The sequence below is a fragment of the Helianthus annuus genome, chromosome 3 (genome assembly GCF_002127325.2).
Source record: "Helianthus annuus cultivar XRQ/B chromosome 3, HanXRQr2.0-SUNRISE, whole genome shotgun sequence".
NCBI classification, from domain to species: domain Eukaryota; kingdom Viridiplantae; phylum Streptophyta; class Magnoliopsida; order Asterales; family Asteraceae; genus Helianthus; species Helianthus annuus.
The window spans coordinates 65,692,769-65,705,471 of record NC_035435.2 but is presented as its reverse complement, the minus strand read 5'-3'; the positions used below and the strand labels follow the sequence as shown (position 1 = coordinate 65,705,471).

Sequence of the window (12,703 nt, the reverse complement as noted above, 5' to 3'; positions counted from 1 at the left end):
TATCAAATGTGCCTATTAGTTTATTATAAAATTACACATCGGAATTCTTAAATATGTTTCTTATTTTTGTATACTTTATAATTTTTATTGCTGAGAAAATTAAAAATCGAAAATCTAAAAGTTAGTGAATAAGCTAATTCTATGACAAGGGACAAAAGAAAATGTTTACCGGAATGATTTGAGGTAAACAAGCATGTATGTTTCAATTAAGCTAATCTATATATTAATTAAAAATAAAAGACGAAATGCTTAGCTACAAGACATAAATTATCCCTATTTTAAAAGGTATTTATAAAAATGCCCCTTAATGACATTTCTTTTTTTACTTCACACGTGAGAAATAGAAAGAATCTAAAGAGTCCTAATAATCACACATGGTAAAATCTTTTTTTCACATGGTGTATATACGGGTCGTATAACCTTATGAAAATCAGTTCATTTTATTCTATATGTGTCGCATAAGGTTATACAGCCCGTATACACCATGTGAAATAAGATTTTACTAGTCGTATACAATGTATACGATACAGTTATACGGGCCGTATAAAGTTATATGGCCCGTATACATCGAATTTTTTTTATTTTTAAACTGTTTAACTCGACGTATTATTCCTCAATACGCGTGCGACTAGACGTAAGATTCCTCGATTCGATGTTTTATTCCTCGATTATCGTGCGAGTTGTTTGATTCGACATTAGATTCCTCGATTCGGGTGTTAATAATTTGAAACGATGTAATATTCTGTAAAAACTTACTATATAAACGACACTATTCTTATTCATTTTCATTCAACTTCTATTCGCTTCTTCTATATTTCTCTGTATTCAAATTATATTACATCATCAATGTGACAATGTCGTTTTGGGGCGACAATAACTTTTTCGGTGGTGACTCGGCTAGCGAGTCGAATTAGACGAGTTATGATATCAATCAAAATAACAATCCGAGTTTTTTTATATTTAGATGTTCCGTTTGATCTCCATCTTGCATCTGATGCAAGTCAGGATCCTTGGGATTTGGATGCATGTCAGGGTAATTATGCTGGTTATTATCCACCCCCCCCCCCCCCCCCGCCCGTTAGTTTTCAATCCCCTCCTGGTAGTGGTGGACCGCTGCCCGGTAGTTTTCAATCCCCTCCCGGTCGTGGCGGACCGCCACAACGCCGCCTGAGGGTCCAAACGGTGACCAGGAACCTAGTGAGTTTGAAACCGATCAGGTATAACGTTTATTTAAACGTTTATTTGTCGTACGTTTTATAGTATTGTTTTATAACCCCAAAGTGTTTCGTTAGAAATTTGATAGCATGGATGATTTGGTGGAGTGGTGTAAAGCAATCGGACGCCACAATGGGTACGCCATAGTCACCAAATGCACGATCTACGAGAACCCCCAAACGACCAGCCGTTAAAAATATGGCTTACGTAGTCAACAGCCATGGTCAGACATAGCGGGAGCAGAAAAACCGGTTGCGAGTTCCAACTAATCGGGACATACAGAAAGAGGTCACGTTTTTGGACTCTAAGGGTTGACAAAGCTAGGCATAACCATGGACCCTTCCTGTATCCCAAGGGTCATCCGTCCGGTCCCTAATGAGGCTGACTCCAGCGGAAGAGAGGATGTTAGAACAATTGACGTATCAGAACATGCGACCACGCGACATTCTTACTACCATTAAAGAACAGAACCCCGAAAATGTCTAAACAAGAAATACCATATACAACGCGCGAGCCAAATTGGGTTGAAGGGAGCAAGTCAACGAGACTCCAATGCAGATACTTTCCACTGGTTGAAGACAGTTGGGTTTGTTTTCTTCCACAGAACATCTAAAAACGACGGAATGGTACTGGATATTTACTTTATCCACCCGGTGCCAAACAAGTTGTGGCGCACCTTCCCGCATGTCATGCTTATAGACTCCACCTACAAGATGAACCCATACAAAATGCCGCTAGTTCAGATTATCGGTGTCACATCCACATACTTATCTTTTTGCATTGCCCATGCATTCATAACCAACGAGAAAGAGGAAAACTTCACGTGGGTGTTACAGTGGTTGAAAGACTCATTGGACAGTGTTATAGAGCCCCATGTAATAGTAATAAACAAAGATCTCGCCCTTATGAACGCAAGTGCAAACGTGTTTCTGAACACTAGACATTCACTGTGTAGATGGCACATACAACAAAATATCGCCAAATATTGCAAGCCAGGCTTTAAAACAAGAGAAGACTGGGAAACGTTTTTATACAAGTGGCGCAAGCTGATTAACTCAACGACCGCTGTTGACTACACCTACTGGTACGAGCGAATACGAGCAGGACTGCCAAGCAAAAAAAACAACGGTAAGCTTCGTACTAATTTTCTTATTAATCGTACGTATCTGACTTGTCTTAACTACAATTCACTTTGTTTTCAGATATTATGGATTATTTGTTTTCTAACTGGTTAGAACCATTTAGAGAACAATTTGTTTCTTTTTGGACCGATCAATATCTGAACTTTGGTTAGCGTACAATTAATAGGGTAGAGAGTCAACATGTGATTTTGAAGAGATACCTCAACGAACCAAACAACACATTGGATAAAGTTGTTCCGCTTATCGATCAACTCCTAAAAAACCAGGTAACAAAGATAAAATGTAAAATTGAAGAAAGCAAGAGCCGAACAATGGATCACCATGACAAACCAGTCTTTGACTTCCTACGAAAGAAGGTTTCACATGCATGACTGGACCTGCTGTACGGGTGGACGTATCCCGTATACAGAGCGACGTACAGTAGATGAGGGAGGCGATTAGTGCTATGCATCCACGCCCCTACCTCCACGAGCTGGCGCTGCACCATCACCACCACCACCACCACCATCACCACCATCGCTGTAGCTGCTTATTGTATTTTGGTTTTGTTGTTTTTCATTTGAAATATTGTAAATATTTATCTTTTGTTGTTTTAGATGTAAAACATTGTAAATACTAATCTTATGTTTACATTTTATCTTGTTTGTTTGATAATTGTTATCGTATTGTTTATCCTATGTACATGTTTTGTTGTTAATATATGTCTTAATTATTAAAAACTCGTAGTATTACAAGCTCGTAACATAATCCGATATACATAAAAAATAATACGACAAATACTATTGTAACATAGACGTTTCACATAATAAAGTGGAAAATTATTCAACGCTAGTAGTACGTTTAATTACAAACTCGTAACATAATCCGATATATTTAAATAATACTATCTAAACAATTACTAAAACTTATTAAACAGTTTTTCGGTTTTACAAAAAAAAAAATTATTTTATTATATACGGGTCATATAACATTATATGGCCCGTATACAGATGTTAAAAACCCAAAAATCTGATAAAACCTCACAAAAAATAAACATCAGACCGTATAACATTATATTGCTCGTATACAATTGTATACGGCTCGTATAATGTTATACGACCCATATACATATAAAACAAAAAAACAAAAAAACATTCCACTATATCTATTTCTATGCAACAACATTCTATATGGGCCGTATGACGTTATACGAACCGTATACATCTAGAGATGTGAAAAATAAGAAAATAAGGGTGTGTGAATAAAGAAACCCGATCCAAATTGGTTTTACATCACATCCAAACAAATTAGAGAATATTTTATTTCCACACACATGTTATATTCTAACATGTAAGATTATATATTTTTAAATCCTTCAAAATTTATGTCATAGAAATAATGATTGTTAAAAATGAGTTATTTGTGTGATCTTCGGGTATGCCATGTGTTCGTCTTTCAAAATATTAGTTTTATAGTTTAAATCAATGTAAAGCACATGTTGATACCTTTTTTTTAATCATATCACGACTTTGGATATTATCTTTTGGTTGTGATACCAAGTGCCGCTACCATACCGAACCATAGTAAATGAACTGATACGGATCAGTCAAACCGAGGATCAAGAGTTGTCTGAATACCCATGAGAGCATGTAAACCAAAGATGCATGCAACATCCAAAGTTAATTGTCTGCTATTAGTCTGTCTATGAGGCTACAACTATTGTTACTATAAATGAGTACAAACAATGTGAACAAGAATCGTTTCTGTTTTTCTAACTAACATTTTTCAACAGAAACTAATGACTATCCTCCTCCACTCGCCTTTTCAAAGCAGCCGTTTCTTTTTCTTGCTCCGTCTTTAGATACCTCTGTGCTGTTGAATTCACAATCTTGACGAAAAAGTTGATCAGCATTAGCAATACGATAGAGTTCCAAACCGAAGCAAAAGATAAATCCCATGATTTCACCTGAAATTATATACAGCATTAGTGGTTATAAGATGGGCAGGTCAAAACATCTGAGTTGACCGGGGACCTACTAACACATTTTTAACCATCTTTTTGAATTTAACAGGTAAATATTATTGTGAATAGAGTAAATTACAAAAATCGTCCTTTATGTATGTCACTTATTGCAAATTGTGTCCTTTGTCTTCAATAATTACAGAAAACGTACTCGATGTTTGCAAACTCTTGCAAGTTATGTCATTTAGCTCTAACTCAATTAATTTTTTGTGGTTAAATCTGACCAAATGAACCCCACATGAGGGTATTTTGGTCATTTTACTCTTATGTGGGGGTCCATTTGGTCAGATTTAACCACAAAAATACCTTCATGTGAGGTCCATTTGGTCAGATTTAACCACAAAAAATTAACTGAGTTAGGGCTAAAGGACATAACTTGCAAGGGTTTGCAAACATCGAGTACGTTTTCTGTAATTATTAAAGATAAAGGACATAGTTTGCAATAAGTGACAAACATAAAGGACGATTTTTGTAATTTACTCTATATGATTACGGAGGTATTTATGCATTCTAGTAATCCTTTGGTTTGCCCGTTTATGAGAAAGCATAACTCGAATCAACTAATCACACAGCATGATAACTAACTTATAAATGTCTAGTCTGTCAAATATATACTGCAGTCAAACAAACGACTTTAAAAATTAAGAAAACAAATTTAACCAACTTTTTTTTGTGTGTTACTTTAAATACTGTATCTTAACTTTCCTAACGAGTGATTAATTTTCTTAAAGCTCATACGCAATTTTCATCTTCAAACACACCACTGCCTTAACACAAAATTACAAATGTGGACGTGGAGAAAGACGAGATATATACTTCACAAATACTAATGATTTCCAACAAAAGGTACCAAACACAATACCATTCTCTATAGAGTAAACTTCCATTTTGCTCCCTGTGATTTGGTCATTTTAACGGTTTTGCCCCAATAGTTTAAAAATAGCCATTTTCCTCCCTGATTTTTCTAACTTATCGTCATTTTGCTCCCCGCCTCTAACTCCATCCAAAAAATCCATTAACTAGAAGGGTATTTTGGTAGTTTTATAGATAAAAGCAAGGACATGTAAGTCTTTTTACCTAAATAAACCTATAACTTGTTTATTTACATGTATATAAGTAATTCTTTTCTGATCCCCCCATCTTTCCAACCACTCTTTCTACCGGCCACCACCATCCACCTGCCGACCATGACTACCGCGACCTTTAACTAAATGTTTTAATTGAGTTAGAGCCAGGGAGTAAACTACCGAAATACCCCTACTTTTAATTGAACGTTTTAACTGAGTTAGAGCCAGGGAGCAAACTGGCGACAAACTCGAAAGATCAGGGAGGAAAATGACTATTTTTAAACTATTGGAGCAAAACCGTTAAAATGACCAAACCACAGGGAGCAAAACGAAAGTTAACTCTTCTCTATATATTGCGAGAACACGCAGAACAAAATGACCTATTCATTTTTCCAGTTTTATAAAATATGAACCATTCACAAAAAGTTAAATTCCTGTGTTCTCACAAATAAAATAGGGGGCCCACAAGCGACAAGTGTGTACCTTGATGTTTGATGTGACTGGCAGAGGGGCAGCCATGTATTTGGCCTTCATTGCGTGCAGTTTACCTACAATGTTTGGCAGTGCAGAAGCCACCCCTGGGACGAAGCTAAGCACCCATATTAACTCATTTTCTATCCAGTTTAGAAGTTGATTGTTGCACACTAAGATGATTAATATCGTCTGCAAATGCATAAAAGCATATTTATATAACTCAAATCTCAATACATAATGTATGAAACTGATTATTTAGAAGCAATTTTGGTTGACCGTTTCGTTTCCATACCTGGATGTGAGTTTTGACGATAGCTTTCCCGATAAGGGTTGCGAAAAAAAACTCCCAAAACGGAATTCCAAATTGCCCGCACATTATGCCAGCAAGATCAAATAGAGGATTTGGCACCTACAAATTAACTAAACAAGTTCAACTTACGTAATTAAAAACCAATTTAAAGAAAAAAAAAAGTGTAAAAAATCTATACTATATAATAAAAGAAACCAATGAAGGGACACTTGTCATTATTCTAGACCATCCATAATTGTAGATAATTATTATTTAATTTAAATTATTAAATACTAATTGAATTAATATAAATCTTATCAACTTTAAATCATTGGCATAAACTTAACTTCAAATAGTAAAGTCTTATCTAAACTAAAACTTCAAATCGTAAAGTCTTATCTAAACTAAAAAGCATTGTTTCACTACATGGATATTATTTATTGTTAATGTTATTATTGTTAACTATGAGAAATTATATTAAACAACTTATTAATCAAACCAAATATTTAAAATAGTATTAACCTAATTTAAAAAGTAATAAAAAAATCAATTTTGATTTAGAAAGTTTTTTTTTTTTAACAATAGATAAACCCGTGTAATACACAGGGTTTTTAAAGATATAACATTTTTTTATTATTTGCTATAAAAAATTAAATTTATTCAACCCGTACAATACACAGAGTTTTTTTTGAGATATAACTTTTTTATTGTTTGGTATATAAAATTACATTTATTCAACCCACACAATACACGAGGTTCTTAAAGATATAATTTTTTATTATTTAATATATAAAATTATATTTACTCAACAGGTGTAATAAATGAGGTTTATAAAAATATATTGCTTTTTATTTAGTATATAGAATTACATTTATTAAACCCGTGTAATACACGGGGTTCTAACCTAGTAAATAAATAAAATAAACAAACAAAACATGAAGCATAAATCTGGTATTGAAACTAACCGAAGCAAGCACCAAAATTGTGAAAAAGTTCAAATATTGTGCATGTGACAGGAACCAATGTTTTAAACGATTTAAGATTGATGCAAATCCATGATTATTTGATGAAGATGCATCTAGTTCTTCTGCAGCATCTATTATCTCGCCTGAGAGACTCGCTGCAAAAAGATACAGCATCGTAAAAAAAGTAAATAAAAAATTCATCGTCTTTATTTTAAGAAATTAACCGTGCACGCACAGACACACAAGTGATATTTACAAACCTGCTCTTGAAATAAAATATGGAGGGAGCTCCCCTAATGCGGTTCCGAGGCCCCAAAGAATAGCTTCTACTTGTACTTGCGGTAATATGCTAGTAAGCGGGACCTGAATGCCTTCATGTGGGGATGAAAACAACGGGGGCCCAAACTCCGAACATTCTTTCTTAAGCCATGAAGGGTTTTTGTTTAATTGTATCGTATCGTAAACAGCGCTCTTAAGATCCACTCTACCACACTGCATTGCCTTTATAGTGAAGAATGCAATATGCGGGCCCAAATACAGAACAAAGGTATGCAACCCAGATCCTAATCAAATGCGAAAACCAATTAATAAAAGAAAATAGCGGATTTCTGTCTTTTGTTTAATGATATAATTGTTGCTTATTTGAGCTCACCAAGACCGATAGAAGATGCAACGCCAAGAGCCACCCACCACAATCCAAACCTTACGTATCGAAGAAGCTCTTCAACATGCTGCAAGATCAGACGAATAACGTATTCTTCGTTAGCAGTGGTAACATAAGCGGTACGCCAACTTCCAAAAATAACACGTGATATCTAATATAAAACTAGTTTTTTATACCGCGCGTTGCGGCAAAACCGAGCAAATGATAATGTAAAACAAACGTGATTTGAAAATAAAGCATGTTGTTTAGAAAGTCAAACCATTAGAACGATTTAGTTTATTATCGTACCGTTTTATGATACCAAATAAATACTTTATTTTGAGTATAACCTCGTTTTAAAAAAACTTATAATGGAATGTCAGGGAAAGAAATCAAATATGTTATTAAAAGTAAATATAATAATAAACTACTATATAATATATTAAATAATAAAATAATAAAAATCTATATATTATTATAAAAGTAAAGTTACTATTCATCGTCCATCGAAATCAATATATATATAATATAATTGGAAGGATTTTGTTTACAATGCATAGGTAGGTTTTTAAAATTTTAATAACATGTAATTGGCAGTATGAAATACCGTAGCGTGGGGACCATCGGCGGAGAGAAACAAGACTACCCCTGCAACAGTGACTATAACTAAAAGCATAAGCCAGACCCCATGTGTTAATAGGTATACGAGCGATCTTTGTAAATACTGAGCAACAGCCACAATAAAAAGCTTCAATGTTTTAAAAGGGTGTGATGTTAGTGTCAAATTCTCAAGCTCTTGTTTATGCTTCTCAAGCAATCCTACAAGCATTAACAAAAACAATTAACTAACACGTACACCTTTAAAAAACACACACATCTAATTTCAAATAATTAAAATGGTTGAAGCAAGGAAAGCTTCCATAAGTCATAACTAGTATCGGATAACAATTTATCCTGATTCTATAACATAATAGATTACCTTGTTTATAGATTTACTTGTTGATGCTCAACAAGAAAGCTATTGAACATAATTTATTATATGATCAGTTAAATTAATTATGTTGCGAATCACTCCTCCCAAACGGGCAAATGGGCAAAGGGCAGACAATTACAACATATACAGCGGATATTTACACCACTACTCCTCACATCTAATATATTTACAAGAAGATCTATTTCTAACCCAACCGTAACCCCTCGACTTAATTTCCCCTAAGATTTCTTGCGGACCCTTTTTACTTGATTGAAAACCAACTCGTTCCTTACTTTCCATATACACTAAGACCGTGAATGATCTTCTTTGCTTTCTTGCTAACCTGAGGTGAATTGTGAATCTCCATAATGTCCTTGAAATCGAAGATGAAAATAGGAGGGATGTTATACGTTTTGTTACTTGGAATATGATTGACGCTCATGTGAGCACGATCTTGTAGTGATTAGTCATTTTGACACGTAAACTATCGCCAACACAGAAACAGATTTTTACCCCAAATGATTTCACATTATGTTTTTTTTTTTTTCAATCCGAAAGATATTTACATAAATAGCTTCACAAACAGTGAAAGCTAGAGCAAAATGAATTCACTTTCTCATGTCATAACCATCATTGTTTGATTTATTACAACAGGTATGAGAAAGAAAAACACTTAACCTAAAAAGTGTTTGAAAATAGGAAGTCTAGCATTAAAAGTTTTGTCTGCATAAATCCTATATTTGTAACAACAATCTATTCTAGGCTAACATAACACAATAATAGCTGCTGCAATACACCAAACACATAAGCAGCTTAATCAACAACAAACAATAATCCATCAAAACAACAACAACAACAAGGATCCTAAGAGTAAATCAGATCAAACAACCTGAAACTGTAAATCCCATTGACAGGATCATAGTTTTAAAACCCTAACCTGAGATCGACATGTGGAAGGAAGATTGATCAAAATCACATACTGTAACACATAGCGATGGTGTAAAATCTTCAATCAACAGTGAATCCCTGACAAGAGGGAAACTTCAAGTTTGTGTTTAGTCTAAAGGCCGCCGCCTCTTTCTTTCTTTCTTTCTTTTCTTTGTGTCTTTATTATTTTCATATCACAATAGCACCAATGTCATACCCGCCAATCCTAATACCGAAAAAGCTTGTAAAAACAAAAAAATAAATAAATAAATAAAACCGAACGAAAAGAAAACGTAAAATCGTTAAACCATACACACCGTTGCGGCGTGTCAATGCAAAAATATTAGTCTAAAACGTAAAACATAGAAAAAATAACTAAGTTGATCTAGCGTTGTGACAAACACGTCAAACGGGAATAAATACACGCCTTGCGGCGGGCATGTCAAACGAGAAAAAATAGACAAAAAACGTTGAGCCTCACTCGCACGTTACGGTGTGTTAACTCACAAAATTTAGAACGAAACGTAAAACAAAAAACATGCGAAAGATGAAAAGTATGGAAGACCAATGTTGAAAGTAAAAATGTATTTGGGTTAAACTGCAAAAAGAATCAAAAGCTTTAGGTTAAAAGTAAAAATAATCAAAGAGGTTAAATTGTAAAAGATGAGAAGTTTTGTGTTAAAAGTGAAAAATCAATTTTTTTCAACCCCTTAAACATAGGGTACAACCCTATTAAGCACAAAAAAATATAAATTAATAGTATGGAATTAAAATTTTGGTTACATTTTTATACTTAGTAAATCTGTTTTTTTTTATTTTCTTCGTATTTTACGATAATATCATTAAATAATAAAATAATATATAATTACTTGTTTTTTTACAATTTAATTGCCAAAATCATCTCTAAAGTTTGGGCACGTTTGTCATTTTCGTCCAAAATGACACTTTTGTACCAAATTGCCCCCCAACGTTTGTAACTTTTTGCCATTTTCATCCAAACCACTAACTTAGTTTATTTTTTCCGTTAAGTTGAGGATATTTGGATGAAACTGGCAAATAAAAACCACAGGGACGATTTTGGCAATTTACTCAAACCCTTTTTAATTTCTTTTATTTAATTATTTTTTGTTACATATATAATAAAACAGAATATACATGGAGTTTTTAGAAAAAAAAAATTAATAGTTTTGTCACATAATTTTTATAAATTTTCATCCAAATCACTAACTCAGTTCATTTTTTCTGTTAAGGTGAAAGATGTTTTAAATTTTATAAATTAAGACAGAAATTAATTTACAGTTTCTTTATATAAATCAGATTTATAAAGAGAAAACGTCATTGGTGTGCAACACATAACAATCGATTACAACTTTTAATATTTATCAGTTGCAGAGATAGAAAAAAAATCGTAAAATGTTACATATTTTTTAAATGTGTTGAGCACCTAGGAAATATGTTAGTAGAAATAAAATATTTATTTAATTAAGATTATGAGAGTAATTAACTAATACTTATTCTGAGTGGCTTGAGTAAAGAAACTTTTGATTTATAGCATTATAATTACAATTTGGTGGGTAATTTTAAGGTTTGGTAACGATACGTTATTTGATGGGGGGGGGGGCACTGGCTTCTGTTTTTCCTTAGGAGCGAATTTAAAAGAGTAGAAGATGAATTACAAACTTGATACATATGATAAGATTTTTTATTTAACCTTTTTCAATAAGGTCACCAACATTTTAGTTTTATAAAATTTAGAGGTTTAAGTAGATTTTATTGTTATAAAACTGATCTATATAAAAAATTAGAAATTAATTTTTGTCTTAGTTTATAAACATCCTGCGCCTTAAGAGAAAAATTAACTTAGTTAATGGTTAGATGAAAATTTATAAAAATTATGTGACAAAGCTATTATTTTTTTTCATATAAAAATTGCATGTATATTCTTTTTTATTATATATGTAACAAAATTATTTAAATAAAAGAAATTTAAAAAAGTTTGAGTAAATTGCCAAAATCGTCCCTATGGTTTTATATTTGCCAGTTTCATACAAATATCCTCAACTTAACAGAAAAAATAAACTAAGTTAGTGGTTTGGATGAAAATGGCAAAAAATTACAAACGTTGGGGGCAATTTGGTACAAAAGTGTCATTTTGGACGAAAATGGCAAACCTGCCCAAACCTCAGGGACGATTTTGGCAATTAACTCTAAAAAATATTTAATATGTGGCTAACTTTAATAATTAACATATACTCAGATAATAGTTTTTGTCACCTAATAAGTATTTTATATTCTGGTTTAAAAGGCAAGTTATTTTTTTAAGAGCCTTACATAAAATATAAGTTTAAACAGTGTAAAAATCAGATAACAATAAAATTAGAAATAAAAGACAAAGATAAAGAAATTAGAGTAAAGCCTGTGAGATATAATCCAGAAGACCGAAAAGAATTTAGTTCCGCCTCTCTTAATTTTTGCATGTTTCCTTACCATGAATGCAAGAGAATTATGAGAGGGCTATGACTAACTTTGATTAATTTTAAATCCATGAGCTCTTTTTATTTCTTGTCCAATTTATTAGACTTTCTTTATGAGGTAAAAAATATCCATCAAAAACAGTATTATCATTTAATTTTTTTATCATTACTTGTACTAGGTGTATTATTTATATTAAAATATTCATGGGTTTTAATATTTATAAATTTTCATCTAACTCCATATCCTTTACTTTAGTTATTAAGTTCTCTACCTTAGAATCTTCTAAGTTAGGGATTATATTACTTTCACTTTTCGTATGACAACCCGAACTTTCAAGGTTAGTATCGTCTAACCTCGTAACTTTTAATCTGGTATTATTCCTATTGCACTACGTTTTACCACACGTTACAGCGAATGCTTGCTATTTGTTATTGTTCAACCTTAACGTAAACGAGAATCATTGTTCGTATTCGTATGTTTGGACCTTAGTTTCTATTTGGGCCGCATCTTCACATATACACACACCGGCTA

At 32.9% G+C, this 12,703-nt stretch overlaps 1 protein-coding gene across 1 annotated transcript; it reads right to left on the bottom strand.

Moving 5' to 3' along the window:
- Positions 1 to 3,951: 3,951 nt before the first annotated feature.
- On the bottom strand, positions 3,952 to 9,888 carry LOC110885752 (vacuole membrane protein KMS1). Its single transcript, XM_022133459.2, has 8 exons — positions 9,708 to 9,888; positions 8,405 to 8,616; positions 7,807 to 7,885; positions 7,415 to 7,717; positions 7,155 to 7,309; positions 6,193 to 6,309; positions 5,910 to 6,089; positions 3,952 to 4,302 (listed from the first exon to the last, which is right to left on the bottom strand). The coding sequence occupies exons 1-8, from the start codon at positions 9,718 to 9,720 to the stop codon at positions 4,132 to 4,134; spliced, it is 1,230 nt and encodes a 409-aa protein (XP_021989151.1). The 5' UTR covers positions 9,721 to 9,888; the 3' UTR covers positions 3,952 to 4,131.
- Positions 9,889 to 12,703: the final 2,815 nt, after the last annotated feature.